The sequence below is a fragment of the Rattus rattus genome, chromosome 7, assembly GCF_011064425.1.
Source record: "Rattus rattus isolate New Zealand chromosome 7, Rrattus_CSIRO_v1, whole genome shotgun sequence".
NCBI lineage: Eukaryota > Metazoa > Chordata > Mammalia > Rodentia > Muridae > Rattus > Rattus rattus.
Window position 1 is genome coordinate 87,530,152 of NC_046160.1, and position 15,393 is coordinate 87,545,544.

The following is a 15,393-nucleotide window of genomic DNA, read 5'->3' on the forward strand; positions in this document are numbered from 1 at the left end:
CTTTCCAAATGTGGAATCAGTTTCACACTTGCTTTGCCAACTGTCAGTGACTTAGGGTTTCACGTCAGTGTTGTACTTTCTGTTTTCTTTCAGGTATTTGAACCACGTCCGAGCTGCATCTCCACAGGATCTAGCTGGCGGCTATACTTCTTCTCTTGCTTGTCACAGAGCGCTACAGGATGCATTCAGTGGGCTTTTCTGGCAGCCCAGATAACCTGTATTTTCTCATTTATAAGATCTGGATCTTGGAACCAAACCAAGAGGTTTAGAAGTAAAGAAATTTGTAAAGTCCCAGCCCACGCAGCTGCACAGCACACCACCGCTGGCTGCTGTGTTCAGGTGTTTATTGCAGTCTGGACCAAGCTGAGAAATGTGTTGCATATAGATTCATGGAAGAGATTTATTTTTTACTTCTATTCTTCAGACAGGGATCGAAGCATTGAACCTCATATAACAAGAAAGAAATAAATGATTTGCCTATGTATGGTATTGACATACATTTTTTAAAAAAATAAAGCTTGACTTTATGATACATTTTGTAGGGTTTTTTCTTCTTCTTACAGTGTTTTTCTGGAACATATTTCCAAATGCCTTTTTGATTATAACATTCAGTGTTATTATTCAAGTCTGTATTTTCCCCATAAAACTTTTTTTTTTCTAACGTCTTATTAACAGTGGTCCAGACAAGTGGATATGTTTCATCCTAGCAGCAGACTGTGTCAAGAAAAGCCTGATCTGTGTTGTGGCCCTTCCTCTTCAGTAAGAGTCTTGGGGACTGTTCTTAGTGGTGCAAAGTGAGGCACACTTAATATGGTTCCCAGCTGGGAGCCACACGCATGATAAACCAGAGCACAGCATTAACCTGCTTTAATGGCAGATTCAAAGAAGTGAGCTAATAAAACGTAATACATCAATGGCACCTTTCACTGCCGATGTGAGGTCATTTTATGAAGAGATGTTGAGACTGGAAAAGGTACCGTGTAAGTGAAATTTCCCAACATAAATTATAGACTGATGTAGTTTTCCACCAAAGCTTCAAGGGGTTTTACTGTGCTCATGGTTTTGTTTAGTTTGGGTGTGGGTTGGACAGATACATGAGGATCCCACCCTGTGTGAGTCTGTTGCATGGGCCCCTGGGTATAGAACATAGGCTTTTCAAGGAAATTAAAGAATTGTCTATCAAATTTCTATCACAACAGATGCTAATTTTATGGGCGTAGAGTTAAATGAATCAAGTCTTTGGCGATATCAGTGTTAATAGTCATATATAACAGCACCATCTTTACTAAGTGGGGATCCACTTCAGTGTATCTTGTGGGACCAAACTTCTTTGCTAGAAGTTACAACACTTCTCATCTTTGATAAATGAGAAAACCAAGAAGTTGAATAAGCCAAGATTATATATGTAAATTAGTAAAAAGCTAGAATTAGATCAAGTTACTTCTTAATCCAAATCCACTCTGAAGTGAGTATGTCATATTCCTTATATTAGGTTTTTTGCTAATTGGTAGTTAACGCTTTTACGTCCAATCTATAAATCTGATGAAGTGATGACAATGTGGCTAGGGCTTTGCTGCACTCATGTGCAGAATCAATATACCTACAGTTAATGAACTAATTAAAAAAACTCAAGCTTTGTTTTGCATCTGACTTAGAAATCTTTACCTGACTCTGTTGGATTAAATGAAATGGAGAAAGAGCATGCCAGTGAAAAATGAGAATATTCTACACTAAGTGATGTCTTCCTGAGACAGTGTGCAAGCCTTTCATCTTCACTAGTACAGAAATAGCCAGTGTTTTCTAATCCTTACAAACAATCCCATCATCACCTCCCCTGTTCTAGCAGACAGAGGTGTATGGTAACTTAAAAGCATCAGAGCCAGGACTCAAACCCAAGTAGCAAGGCCGGAGGCCATGCTCTAGAGGTGACTGAGATAGTGGCTGTATGACAGCCAGGTCTTGGTAATCCCATTACGGAAAGACTTCAGGAAGTTTTACAGAGCAAAGGTCTAACCCTGTGGGATACAAACGATTGTCAATGGATGACCTCACTGATACCCTGAGAGTTCTCAAGTTCATTACATAGAAAATGATTTGCTTTAAGCAAATAATACTACTCTGGAATACACATATATCACAAAGTGCACTGGTGGTGGCCTTGGATCATGTGACTCAGTAAGGGCCTCATAATTTAAACACTGTGTATCATTGAGCATCCCAGCTCAGATTTTCTACTGGATTCATTAAAAATCCTTGTTCTAGGAATCATCAGTTAAGGTTAGGGTGATCCTAGGCTTAAGTCGTCAGTTCACTTCTTAAACTACATGAGAGGAGAGAGTGGCTCAGCATTTATAAAAGCATGTAAGTATTCTTCATTTATAATCATATTGCTTATATATTACAGGATGGCTACATGGAGACAGATCACACCACTTACATAGAGTGAATAACCTACATCATTGTGCCTCATAGCCTGTGTCAGTATATATTACTTGGGTTACACACCCTCTGCCTCCCCGCCCCCTCCCAAGCTTGTGTCTTTTGTGATAATCCACCATATCCAGTTTGTTAACCATATACTGCTGGGTGTGGGCTCATCCACTGGAGCATGGCTGACACACCAGGGGGCTTATCCTTTAGAAGCCACCGATGTCAATAGTTCTTTGGCTAGGGGTGGGAGCTCACGCTGCCCCCTCCACCTTAGGACATGCCTTTTCCTCCTGTGGAGCAGGCTGTAACCCTAGTCGGAAAGTTGTTGGTTATCCCCATTAACATTCATGCTACCATCACCCTTTGAGCATATCTTACCAACCTACTCATTATTGTTCACTTCTGAGTGAAACTGTTGACATCCCTCCTGCACCTACAGCAGCCTGCACTGCATCATCTGTGCTATGAAAGCTAATCAACAGGAGGCTTCCTGCTATCAGCTAGATGTCTCCATGTCTTAAGAGAAAAATAGGTGGTATCTCTAGCAATGGGGTCTAGATTAATGGTAATTAAGTTCTGGTCAGCAAAGGCAAAAGCCTTTGTTTTTTTTTAGGAGTCTCTATAATCTTATTGGTGGAAGCACCTTAACTTCAGTAAATAGTCTGAAGAGGAAACATTCCCTTGGCACTTGCACCAATACCCCAAAACATGGAACTTTGAAAAGATAGCCACTGCTAATTTGCGTGAGGATAGAAACGTAGTTTTTGATAGTGTCACGTGTATAAAATAGGATATTTTTATTCAAACATCAGCTGTGTAAATGTACTTTGGCTGTGTCTCACTTTAAAGCTGCCGTCATACTCTAGACCACTATGTCCACACTTGGCCTGGAAGATGCTGTTCTCTTATGCCTCATCTACATGATTTACTGTGTGTTACTTTACAGAGAAGTTATGTAATTACATTCTTCCACTAATAAGTCCAGTGTAGTTAAATGCCTTCCTAGTTAAGCGGAATAGAATTACTGTCTTCAACAACTATCTTTCCAAGGGATAGACACTATTAAAAGTACATTTATTTTTAAAAAATACATATAACTTGAATTATAAAATCCTTACATAATTTTCTACGTTTATTAATTTTTTCATTTATTTTGTATATGTGTATGCATGATTACTTTAGTGCACACATGAGGTCAGAAGAAAACTTTCAGGAGTTTCTTCTTTTCCACATTGGTCCCAGGGCAAGCTCAGGCCATCAGTCTCTGTGGCAAGTGCCTTTACCCACTGCCCTTACCCACTGCCCATGCCGATTCTGTTTTAAAACTATGCTGAGTAACAGCCGTGCACGCCTGAAATTCCAACAGCTGGGGGGGCTGAAGCAGGAAGACAGAGTTCCAAGCCCTGAGTTACACAGACCCTGCCACAGAAAAATTATGAAGAAAAATGGAAAGGAAAAACAGATGGAAACATAAACCAGTCTATACACACACAAGTTCATCTTACTTTAGTTTACTTTGGTAACGTTCCATTTATAGGAGCAAATCTTAAGGGCTTAAAAACAAATATCTGAGCATTAAAGTTTACGGTATCTTACACGCTGTACTTCTTTATATAAAATCTTCCGGGAGACCAGAGAAAACATTTCACACTAAGAATCTGATGCGCTCTGGGGCTCTCCTGAGAAGGGCTCACCTGTCTTCTGCCGTTTAAGAGGCGGCTCTTGGTCATTCTCTATAACAAATTCAGAAAACCCATTTTAGAGCATTTTTAACAGTTGCACACACTTTTTAGAAAAGATTTTAAGATTTGGTTTTTATTCACTCAACAAACATTGCTAAGGATTTATTGTTTTAACAAAACAAGCTTTCTAGTTGACTAACCTACATACCTTGTTAAAAGTTCAAATATTCTAAACTAAGTGGCAAGGGGGTCACAAACAAAATGACTGGAACTAGTTTTATTTCCCTATTTTACAAATGCACACACTGGAGAACACACACTCATGCACACACATGCACAGGCACACACATCCCACAACTCACGAGCTATGATAAAGGTAGTAGTCTCCATATTTCATGGGGAGAACTTACGTAGACCGAGGGCTTGGTTCCTGCAGAGTGTAGCAGTGGGAATCTGGAAGGTGATGCATAGCATCTCCTTGTTAGGGGCCACGTTCCTTACGAGGTGAACTGAACTACTGGCCTCCAAAGAAACACCCAGCACAGCTTCTGCCCGCTGGCGAGCATCCTTAGCAGGGTCGCTATCTTTGGAGAAGCAGTAACAATGCACTATGGGTAGGCGCTCTGTGCTGCACGGCTGCCCATCCAAAAGGGATCTGAAAACACTGAGAAACTCGATGGCCTTAGCTGGCAAGTTCATGACAATGTGGAGAGAGGGCTTTCCTTCAGTTGACAGTCCTAGCTGAAGCATTAACTCTTCTCTCACTGGCCCCTGGAGGAAGTCTTTTCCATCCATGTTAAAGACTTTCACTTTCTGGTCAACTTTATTCAGCTTACAGTTGTGCAGCAGCCATCTGTGGGACTCGGGGTTGAGATCGTTGGCAAACACCGTGCAGTTTTTCCTTGCTGCCGGAATGGCAAAGGGCCCGACCCCAGCAAAAACATCGAACAAGACATCTCCAGGGTTGAGAAGTTCAGTGATCCGGCCATGTTCGGTAGAGAGACGAGGATTCCAGTAGACTTTGGAGAAATCGAACTCATATGTGTAGTTGTTTTCTCGAACCTAAAAAGGGTATCGTGTATTTAGTTAATCTTAGGATTTAAAGTCTGTCCACCGAAACTGGTTCTGTACACATGAGAGCATACGTGTATCATAGAAGCAAATGACTTCGCTTAACAACCTTCTGACTAGAATCCTGGTGTTCACACCATTTCTGGGGCTAGTAAGTATCTTACAATCACCTTTTTCCCATGAGAAAAGTCTCTCTCCAAAGTCAAACAGTTGTTCACATTCTAAAGGGTCTTAAAGCTGGCTCCAACTCATGAGGAATTTTGCAGAAAGGCCAACCAGCGGGCCGTACGTCACCGTGCAGGGAAGGAAAGCGACAGGAAGCCTGAGGCTGCTGTAGAGCACTTCCACACACAAGCAAGTAGCCCTCCCCCTCCACAGGACTCAGGGTGCAAAAGGGAGGTGTGCTCAGAGCACCATTCGAATTCGAGATACTCTATGTTTTTAGACAATTACTAAAATTTTGCACATTTCATGCCTATAAATTTGACATATCAAACCCCTCATTTTATGAACAAAGAATCAAAGACCAGAAAGTTCCCAACTTAGACAAATCTGATACATCTTCCTTCCATTTCCTGAGGCCTTAATTTCATTTAGGTATAGATCTCCCCTCTGACTAAACAGATGCTATGGCCAGTGCTGGAAACAGTTCTGAAGTTTCTGCCCCTGAAAGCACCCCAGAAATAACCTGGCAAGTGGAGTGTTTAAAGGACATTTTGCACACTGTTCCATGGCTTGTTCTGTCACTTAACTGTCCATGGGCAATTTATTTCAATACATAGAGAGCTAAAAACTCTTTAATGAAGGACTGCTCCAATGTATCACTTTAGCAGAATTCAACCAAACCCTCCTACAGTGTGAGAGCTGCACGCTCACCTCCCTGTACTGTGTCCTGTCCTGATTCTAAGCTCCAGTCCTGTGTGCACTTGGACCTGGTAAACATGCAGTACCTTGGTCAGCATATTCTCCTCTCCACACAGCACTTCCATTTGGAAATTTCGGTAAGTATTGTCAATGTTGCTGGTTTTATTTACTGCTGAGGTGATTCCTGGGTTTTTGTCAACCATAACTTGGCCTAAAAGGTGAAAATTCATTATTGTTTATGAAATTAAAACTAAAAATATTTAATATAAGTGAATTATATTTTCTTTTGGTTTACAAATAAAAACTGTACTTGGTATACGTAATTCTGTCCACAATTCTAAAAATCAAAGAGATAAGTTAATGACTGACAGCCTATACATATGGAAAATGTATGGGTACTTTTCAAAAACTTTTGAGGACTTCTGGTCTATTGTTTCTCCTCATTTTCCTTAAACATACTCAAATGAAAGCAAAAGGGTTGACCGCATGACACTGACATGGAATGAGAAGCTGTGACGGCCCTGACAACAAACGGTCCCAGAAACACTTGCAAAGACAGCCACACGCTTGTCCTGTTGGCGACACACCAAAGCCATATGCTTGTCCTGTTGACATCACACCAAAGCTATACGCTTGTCCTGTTGGCGCCCCACCGAAGGTTTCCCTCTCTGAAGCAGATGCACAGTTTAGAAATGTGATGTGTATCAGCAAGCAGTGTTCAAAGCCCAGGGGACGCAGGTCCTTCAGAGGCTGACCTAAGTTAAAAATGTCCCTTTACTTAAACTGACCTTTTAGTCAAACACTATCATAGCGCATAGGCTACAGAGACAGTAATTTATCAGAAATGACTTACTGTTTAATGTTACTTGGAAACTATGTTCTCGTAAGAACTTCATCTTTAAGATAGTAAAATATACTGAATATAAATTCACTGCAATACAGTGAGATTACCAGACTTCAGAATATGTGAAATAATCAACTGTGCTTCATTGTGTTCTGCTTATCATATCTGAATGCAATTAAAACTTTTTGAAGCTATGATCTCCTTCCCCAACTCCTCCCTACACACCCAACTTTGTGTCCCACCCATCAAGTCCAGTTTGTGCTGCTCATATAAACTTCTAAGATATAAAAGTTAAATGAAATTTTAAAACACTAAAAGCAATTCTGTGATTCCATAGGAATGCCCTAGGCCGTTGGACTTTCTTGGTAAGCCCGCTGAGCTATGTCTCCAGCCAGAAATGTTTCACTTTTAACCCTTGCGCACCACCACCATTTTATGAGAAACAAAGTTTTGGGTTAGGGTATGCAGGTACCCTATGATATGAAAGCCCACATCAGACCCTGAGCCGAGTCCCCACCCAAAGGGCCACCATTATACAGTATTAATGTCTTTTGTCAATGAAAAGAGAGAGAAAGCAAAATGGCATCATCAAGTCCAATTGGTACAAAACACTGAATGCTACAGTTTAAATTGGGAATATTCCCCACACATTTTGAAAAGTATTGTATTAAAAAGACTAACCTACAGAATACATTACATTATTTATACAAAATGTGATTTTGATTATCCTTCTACCCAAAAAATAAAGGCTTTGGGTTTCCCTGGTACAATAGTAAGGTGTACATAAGCAGTTTCTAAAAGGCTAGATGCCCTTTAAAAAGTTTTAAAGTGGGGGCTGGAGAGGTGGTCAGCAGTTAAGAGCACTGACTACTCTTCCAGAGGTCCTGAGTTCAAATCCCAGCAATCATATGGTGGCTCACAACCACCTGTAGTGGGATCAAATGCCCTCATCTGGTGTGTCTGAAGAAAGCGACAGTGTACATACGTACATAGAATAAATAAATCTTTTAAAAGAGCACTGACACCTCTTACAGAAGACCTGAGATTGATTCTCAGCACCCACTTGGCAGCTAACAGCCATCTGCAACTGCAATTCCAGGGCTTCCAACATCCTCTTCTGGACTTCATGAATATTGTGCATACATAGTGCCCAGACAAACATGCAGGCAAAACACCCACACACAGAAAATAAACATAAATGAAAAAAAAAAGGTTTTAAAGTGCTTAACATAAAGAAGAGGCTTAATTAGCTAAATCGGTCAGTCACTAGCATTGTATACTTGACTCTGAAACACCAAATTTCAAAACCTCATACTGACCATTGTCCCAAAGGCCTAATGGCTTTTGTTCAATATAATAAAGAGGTTGGTTGTGTGTGTGTGTGTGTGTGTGTGTGTGTGTATGAGTGTGTAGAGACCCAAAAGTCTCTGACAACACTGTGACTACAAAGAAGATATTCCAAAACGCTTTTCAAAACGGAGGATGGTGGTTATTGTTTGTTTTCAAATAAAAACTAAACTACCCTGCTTCTTTAAGTTAGCGTTTTAAAATAAAAAATTAAACACTAAAGTTAGAATGTCATTTTTTTTCTGGAATATGAATCTGACTATAATCCACGTACCAATTAAATGCTTGAACGGCAGCTGATGATCTCGGAGATTCAGGTGTGCAATATGTCCAACTCTGCTGAATCCAGAGGTCACATCTTGACCCTCAGGAAGCACAGCTCTCAAAATTTCTTCTGACTTAAAATTTTCATATGTGAGTTCCAAGTTGTACTGTGATAACTGTGGGCTGACATCAAGTTCTTTTAAAGCACTGAGTTCTGCTTTCTCAAAGGAATCACTGGTAAGCATCCTGTAGGGATCCAACATGATCAGCCTACTGTCTTCATCCTTGGGGTCCTCAATCACTCGCTTTATGCCCGGGCGCTGCAGCGCTACTCTCCTGAGGGCTCGCATCAATCTGCTGACTACTTCTTTCCTCGCCTTAAGCACGGGGATGGGCACTGTCTTTTTAAAAGCTGTTCTATCAAGTTTTGTCATTCCTCGAACATCAGAGGGTGGTGAAAACAACTCCCTATCTCTCACGCTTGCTTCCGCTTCTGGCATGGTTGAGAACCCTTGTCTTTGACCCAATAAGAAATTAGTAGATGCTTTCCTAAGTCTCGGTACCAGTGTAAACAACAATATTGATTCACTGAGGTAACACCATTCGGCTTGCAGAAGTCTTGAGAATCCAAATGGCTTCAGTAAGATTCTAGGGAAAATAACCAAAAAACACCATCAAACTACATGTGAGCACATTCACAATGGCTTTTGAGAATGAAAATATAAATTCTCCTTCAAATCCCCTGCCAAGTGCTGACAAAAGGTTTGGATGGCAAGGGAGGGCAGTCTCTCTTGCAGGTATGATCATTGTCCCTAGTAAACAATACATTTGCGTCTTCAGTCTACTTGCCTCTGTAACAAAGATTAGTGGTCTAGCAGCCTCCCTGCACCCAAAGAACTCTGCTCACAATTTTCTACGGAACATACACAGAATGGGAAGCATGAAATTTGAGTTAAGGGACATTTCTAAATGAAATGATCACTTTATATGCTGTCACCAATGGCAATATTTACTAGGATATTCTTATGGGATCTTATTTTATCTATTCTTATGGGCTGTTGTATCAGAAGCTGTGTTATGAAGTTTGTAAGCTAAGGGGTAGGTTAATCACCCAAAGTTATGTAGCTGCTAAGTGGCTCAACAAGGCTTAAAAGTCCATTACAGCCTTTGCCTAGCATGCATGAAGTCTTGGGGGTTATCCCCAGCATCACATATATGGTGAGGCCTCCCTGTAATCTCAGCTTGAGGAAATAAAGAGGATTAGAAGTTCAAGGTCAGTCTGTAATGCGTTTGAGACCAGACCTCAAAAAACAAAAGCCTTGGTTAAGAATGACCTTAAAGCTGGGGATACAGCTTAGTTGGAAGAGTGTGTGCCTAGCACGCTTATGCAAATCTATGGGCTTCCAGCACTACATAACCTGGGCATGGTGGTGCAGGCACTCAGAAAGCAGATCAAAAGTTAAGGACATCCTCCAGGCTGGTCTAGACACATGAGATTTGTCCCTTCCCACATGACCTTAGTCTACTGTTAGGGTGCCTTTCATACTGTACTGCCATATGCCATGCCTCTGACTAAAAGCTTCAGTATTTTGATGACAAGACTATACTGTGCTGTGTGAAGCACAATACTAGTGATTCATTTCATCTTTTAAAATACCAAGTAAATGGTAAACGATCCTGTTACAGAGCCCTATAATATAAAACAATGAAGTTTACGTTTGCACTCGTATTAAGGAACTAGTGCCGACTGCTAGTTTACTGACACTGTAAATGTAGTTGTCCGTCTTCCAGTTGTAAAATGTAGATTAAACACCACGAGAAAAATTTTGTGGCACTGGGAACCTAATCCTGGGCATTACTCATGCTAGGCAATACCTCTACCACTGAGCTACACCAGTCCTCACCATGCGTTTGACCAGCCCCGGTACCAAGGGCTCGGGCTCGGGCTCGGGGACAATGAGATGAATGGCCTGGCGGCCTTTTTGCGCTCCTTGGGCGAGAAAGGAGAGCACGGGTCCCACGGCAGTACCACCGGGTCTTTTGCATCACACGAAAGTCTACGGCCCTCTAACCAGCTGCATCTTTCCAGGTCCAGCAACAGCCGAGGCCGGATTAAGACCCGAACCCTCACCTCATGCTCTGGTGCAGCTCGGAAATGGGTCTTCTGTGGATGGTGACGTCATCAATGTTGGCCGTGTAGGCATCGTACAGACCCTGTGGACTCTACGCCTCTCTTCCGGGCCGCGATTTGCTACGGAATCCGGGAAGGGTCAGGCCCGTAGCTCCGCCCCTGGAGCCGCTCAGCCGGGGCGCTTGGGGCTAGGGGAAGCGACTCGCTGATTTACTAGGCAGTCGGTCGCGAAGTACCATGCAGGCGTCCCGGTACAGTATAGAAGCCGAGCCTGGCTGGTACGTATCTGTCCAGCAGCCGGAGGAGGCGGTGGCCGCAGAAGAGTGGAGTCCGTTGCTAAGCAACGTAAGTGGGCTTCGCTGGCTGCGCTGGGCTACTGCGCTTCAGCATCCTCCAGAGCTTGCAAGAAGAGTCTTGGACTGGAGGGGACTGACCCTGGAAAGGGGCCCAAACCTCTGACCCTAGCCGAATTTGGAATGTGGTAGCAGCATGGAGCACTCAGTCAAGAGTGAGGCTTGGAACACCGGCGGGGTGATTGTTTTGTGTTTTTGTCGCCTCTGTTTAAACCCTCTAGACCTGTGAGGTCTTTGTAAGAACATCACACGATGTTTGTTTTCTGGGTTTAATCATGGGGTGAAGGGAAAGGTGAGCTGTAGACACTTTAATACAGAAGTCCCTGTAAGTGAAGACGAGGAGAGGTCTCAGGTAATGTGTACATGGGTCATCCTTAAACTTAAAGCCCGTGTAGTGAGCTGTGTCCCAGGCGCCCCCTCCCCCTCCCACCCTCTTCAGCCCCGAATGTCCAGCCCAGGACCTTGGGCATGCTAGAAAAGCGCCCTAACTCAGAGCTGCTCTCCAATCCTGGCACTCCTCTTTTTAACTGAATCTCTGGATTGTAACAGCTGAGGTTTTGCTTATGTTGTACCTGTAAGCTATTCCTGATCATACTTCTTGCTGGGAGGACTAAATTCATTAGGTATATAAATAAAAGGTTTGTTTTGCGGTCCTACTACTTGGGGAGGAAGAGTTAGGGACAGAAGTTCCATGCTGACACTGGGATTCTTCAGGAAGCACGTGAGCTGAGGCCTGTTCCTTCTCCCAGTCTCCACCCTGAGCTTACCCTATCTTGATCTCTTGAAGTCACAAGGTCTTGGCTCCTACTGAAAGGAGTCTGGGCCCTGTACTGAAGGGGGTAGTTTTCCTGGAAGACTAGGTTCCTTGAGTCGCATCAACAGGTCAAACTGAAGGAAAAGGAACAAGTGTTGTGTCCAAATTTGCTTTCTCTTGGTGTGATAATGACCATGACAGAAAGCAAGCTGGGAAGGGAAGAGTTGATTCCATTTTACAGCTACAGTCCTTCTTGAAGGGAAGTCAGAGCAGGGATCTGAAGGCAGAAACTGAAACGGAGGTCACAGAGGAAATATTGACTTGCCCCTTCTGGCTTGTGCAGTTTGATTTCCTTCATCCCCAGGAAGGCTTGATCAGTGATGCTACCACCTAAAACAGCTGTCTTTTCACATCAATCGGGAATAGCCTCCCCACCCCACCCCCCATCCCCACCTCTGCTTTCCTACAGGCCAGTCTCTTGAGGGCGTTCTTCCACTTGAGATTCCCTCTTCTCAAATGACTCTAGCCTGTGTTACGTGAACAAAAGAAGTAGCCATGTCCTGGTTCACACAAATCCTCAAGTTTGTAGAAGGGCTTCATAATTTGTCAGTGGTGTTTCGACATACTTCAACTTCCTCCATCAGACCTTTAATGTGGTTAAATGGTGTATTTACAGGAACCTCGCAGACAGGGATCCTCTGGTGCTTCATTTGGTCTCTCCGTCTTTAATGTGATGAACGCCATCATGGGAAGTGGCATCCTTGGCTTGGCTTATGTGATGGCTAACACGGGTATCCTTGGATTTAGGTGAGGCCTGCTTTCGTATTTTATCATCACATTTGATTCCAGAAGTTACCGGTCTACAATTTCTAGTTGGATTATTTCCAAGGTTTTAGTGCTGTTTTGTTAACTAGCCTCACTAGCCTGTTTTGGAGGAATGCTACATACAGTCATGCTATGCTTGAGGGGATGGGCTTTCTTGTAGGAACATCAAGAAGGGAACCCGTGACTGTAAGATAAGCATGGGCTTTATTTCAAACAGCACCTGCAAAGCGGGACTCTGGTGTAAGAATCAGAACCTGTTGACTTACAGGCTATGGTGGTTGTAGAGCACAAAAAAGAAAGGGAAGGCCACTGAAAATTTTCCCTCTTGGGCAGGTTGTTGCTAGGGGAAACTTTGGAGATAAGGTATGTGTTTAGAATGTCATGTGGTAGATAAGCACCTTTCCTGGTCAGCCATTAATGGGGTCCATAGGGCACAGAGGATAAGGATGTAAAAAAACAAGGTACTTTATTTTAGGAATTGTTATTGTTTAACCAAAAGGTGGGGAGGCTACCAAATAGAGTAACCATGGCTAATAGTTCTGAAGTGTGGTACAGTGCTGTTTTGAGGTGAACCTTATAGAGTATACTTAAACAAACTTGGATGGTAAAGCCTTCTGCATATCTATGCAGTGTAGCCTGTTACTCCTGGCCTAAAAATCACCTAATGCAGTGTGTTCTGCATGCTGGTACAGTAAATGCTGTAGCAGTTGTAATATAAAGGTATCTGTTTATCAACATGTACAAAAGATTCAGTGAAAGAGGAAACCTGTTCCTGGATTGGACACGGTGCTCAGAGGAGCCAGAGAAGTAGTTTTAAGGGCCTTCTGTTTCATTTTTTAACTTTCTGATTCTTGTTCTAATAGCCTAAAAACAAACAGATCATATACCATATAAAACTTTTCTTCCTTTAGGCCCTTATTCTATACATTTTTTAAACTTAATCTACTCTTATTTTCATATTTTCCTTTCTAACTTTTTCTTTAAAACTAAGACGTAAGCACACTCACTACCTGAGAGCCAGGATCATTGACATCAGTTTACACATCTTGCTCCTGGGGGAGGTGTTTAGGGAGCAGGACACACCTGCAGCTGCATTGACTGTGACAAGAAAGCCTTTTCTGAAGCCCCTGAAGGACCAGTCCCGGAAGTTGGGAGGGAGGGACAGGGAGATCGGGAATTCAGCCATATAAGTTCAAGTGAGACCCTACTTCAAAAAACAAGCCAACAGCAACAGTAATAAAAAGCTTACCCTGAAATCATGATTTTTTATGATAGTATAAAAAAATGCAGGAACCGAGGGTTGTATTATTTATTCTTAGTGGATAACCGACATTAGATGTAAAAGCATGTGTTGCGCTTTATGTGATTGGCAACATAGTAGTCTGCTTTTCCCAGCTTCACCATGAATATGAGTAATGTGTTCCCGATGACATGAGGACAGCCATGTTGTCTCCAAGACTCTATTACTAGTCCAGATACCATTGTGCAGTACAGGGCTGACACTGATTTTTATTAATCTAAAAATGTGGCTAATCTCCTTTTAGAGAAAATACTTGATCTACAATTTATAATTTTTAAAAGTCGCTTATTCAAGCTTATTTTTCAGGTTGGCCAATGTGAATCAAAACTTATCAGTCATGCAAGTTAGAAGCCATTTTTAAAGTGTAAATAAAATATCCTTCTCCTGGCTTCTGCTGCTAATAAATAAGACTTCTTTAATATTGTGGAGCCCAACGTTAAGCCCTGTCTATTTTCAAGAGTTGGTTATGGGCCAGTGTCTTAGTACTGTTCTGTTGTTGTGACTAGACACCATGGCCAAGGCAGCTTAGACAAGGCTTGCTTACAGGGTCAGAGGGTGAGCATTGTCATCAGGCTGGGAAGTGTAGCTGGGGAGTGTGGTGGGTGGCAGACAGGCAGGCATGGCACTGGGGCGGTAGCTGAGAGCTTACATTCCCCATCCACCTACACAAAGCACTGAGCAAGACATGCCTCTTAACCCTTCCTAATTTGGTCACAAACTGCTAATCAGGGCTTCAGTGAGCCTGGTGTGAGCACGTGGGGGCTGTTGTCATGTGTTAGAGTTACCCAGGGCAGTTTTCTGGCTGTTGTTCACATAGCTTTGTATGTTTGTTAACGCCGTCCCTGGTTTCCATGGCTGGTGTCCATCTCTGCTCTCAGCCATGAAGTCCCTTAGAGTCAGATCTCTGAACATCTGGCACCAGGTCCTGGACTTGTGTAGTCAGTAGAAGACAATTTAAAATGCAAAGTCTCACTTCAGTTCCCTCCCTTTTCCCCAAACGTCTTAATAAGCAAAACTGTTTTAAAGTAGCCCACTTTGCTTTCGTTGTGGGATGTGCTCAAAGCTCAGCAATTTTAAAAACTGTATGCAGCATGCTAGGCAGCCCATAATCAGAGAGCTCCATGCCACCCCCGCCAAAGCTCTCTGAGAAAGTCTTGTTTTATGTGCTGGAGTTTTCCAGGCATGTGTGTATCACTGACAGTGGGCCTGCTGCATCAAGTTAAATGTCCCTTTTGGTGTTAGACTGTAATTTTGTGAGGTCTCTGTCAGTTTCCTGACTGCTTGCTACTTACCAGTAAGTATTCAATGACTCACAAAAAGAACTTCTGTGCATTGGTATGGTACACTGGGGACCTGGGTTTTCTGGAAGCCCTTGCCGGGATCTTTTGGAGAATAAGCAGGGGTTATTTATGCTGTTTATTTTCACGGTGTTTACATGGGTTTTTAAATTGTGTTGTTAGAAATGTGTTAATTGTATTGTGTGGGGGTTGAGCTGGAAAGAGGTGTGTGTTACACAGAGCCCAGGAAT

The 15,393-nt window shown here is 42.6% G+C and overlaps 3 protein-coding genes across 5 annotated transcripts in view; 2 read left to right on the top strand and 1 right to left on the bottom strand.

Moving 5' to 3' along the window:
- Mnat1 (MNAT1 component of CDK activating kinase) overlaps window positions 1-532 on the top strand; it is a 142,627-nt gene extending 142,095 nt beyond the window's left edge. Inside the window, exon 8 of the mRNA XM_032907934.1 lies at window positions 94-532. Within this exon, the coding sequence (XP_032763825.1) occupies window positions 94-214 (121 nt within the window). The 3' untranslated portion in view covers window positions 215-532. The remainder of the gene's footprint in view (window positions 1-93) is intronic.
- Window positions 533-3,925: 3,393 nt separating this feature from the next.
- Trmt5 (tRNA methyltransferase 5) lies at window positions 3,926-10,739 on the bottom strand. The gene is made up of 5 exons (XM_032907929.1): window positions 10,634-10,739; window positions 8,513-9,150; window positions 6,134-6,258; window positions 4,523-5,174; window positions 3,926-4,163 (listed from the first exon to the last, which is right to left on the bottom strand). Exons 1-5 carry the CDS (start codon window positions 10,636-10,638, stop codon window positions 4,081-4,083), a joined length of 1,503 nt encoding a protein of 500 aa, XP_032763820.1. The 5' UTR covers window positions 10,639-10,739; the 3' UTR covers window positions 3,926-4,080.
- A 29-nt stretch (window positions 10,740-10,768) lies between these two features.
- Window positions 10,769-15,393, top strand: part of Slc38a6 (solute carrier family 38 member 6) — a 61,698-nt gene continuing 57,073 nt past the window's right edge. The window contains exons 1-2 of one of the 3 annotated variants that reach the window (XM_032907930.1): window positions 10,769-10,978; window positions 12,417-12,547. In XM_032907930.1, coding sequence (XP_032763821.1) covers window positions 10,871-10,978; window positions 12,417-12,547 — 239 coding nt within the window. In that variant the 5' untranslated portion in view covers window positions 10,769-10,870. The other 2 variants (XM_032907932.1, XM_032907933.1) reach the window with 2 other exon arrangements.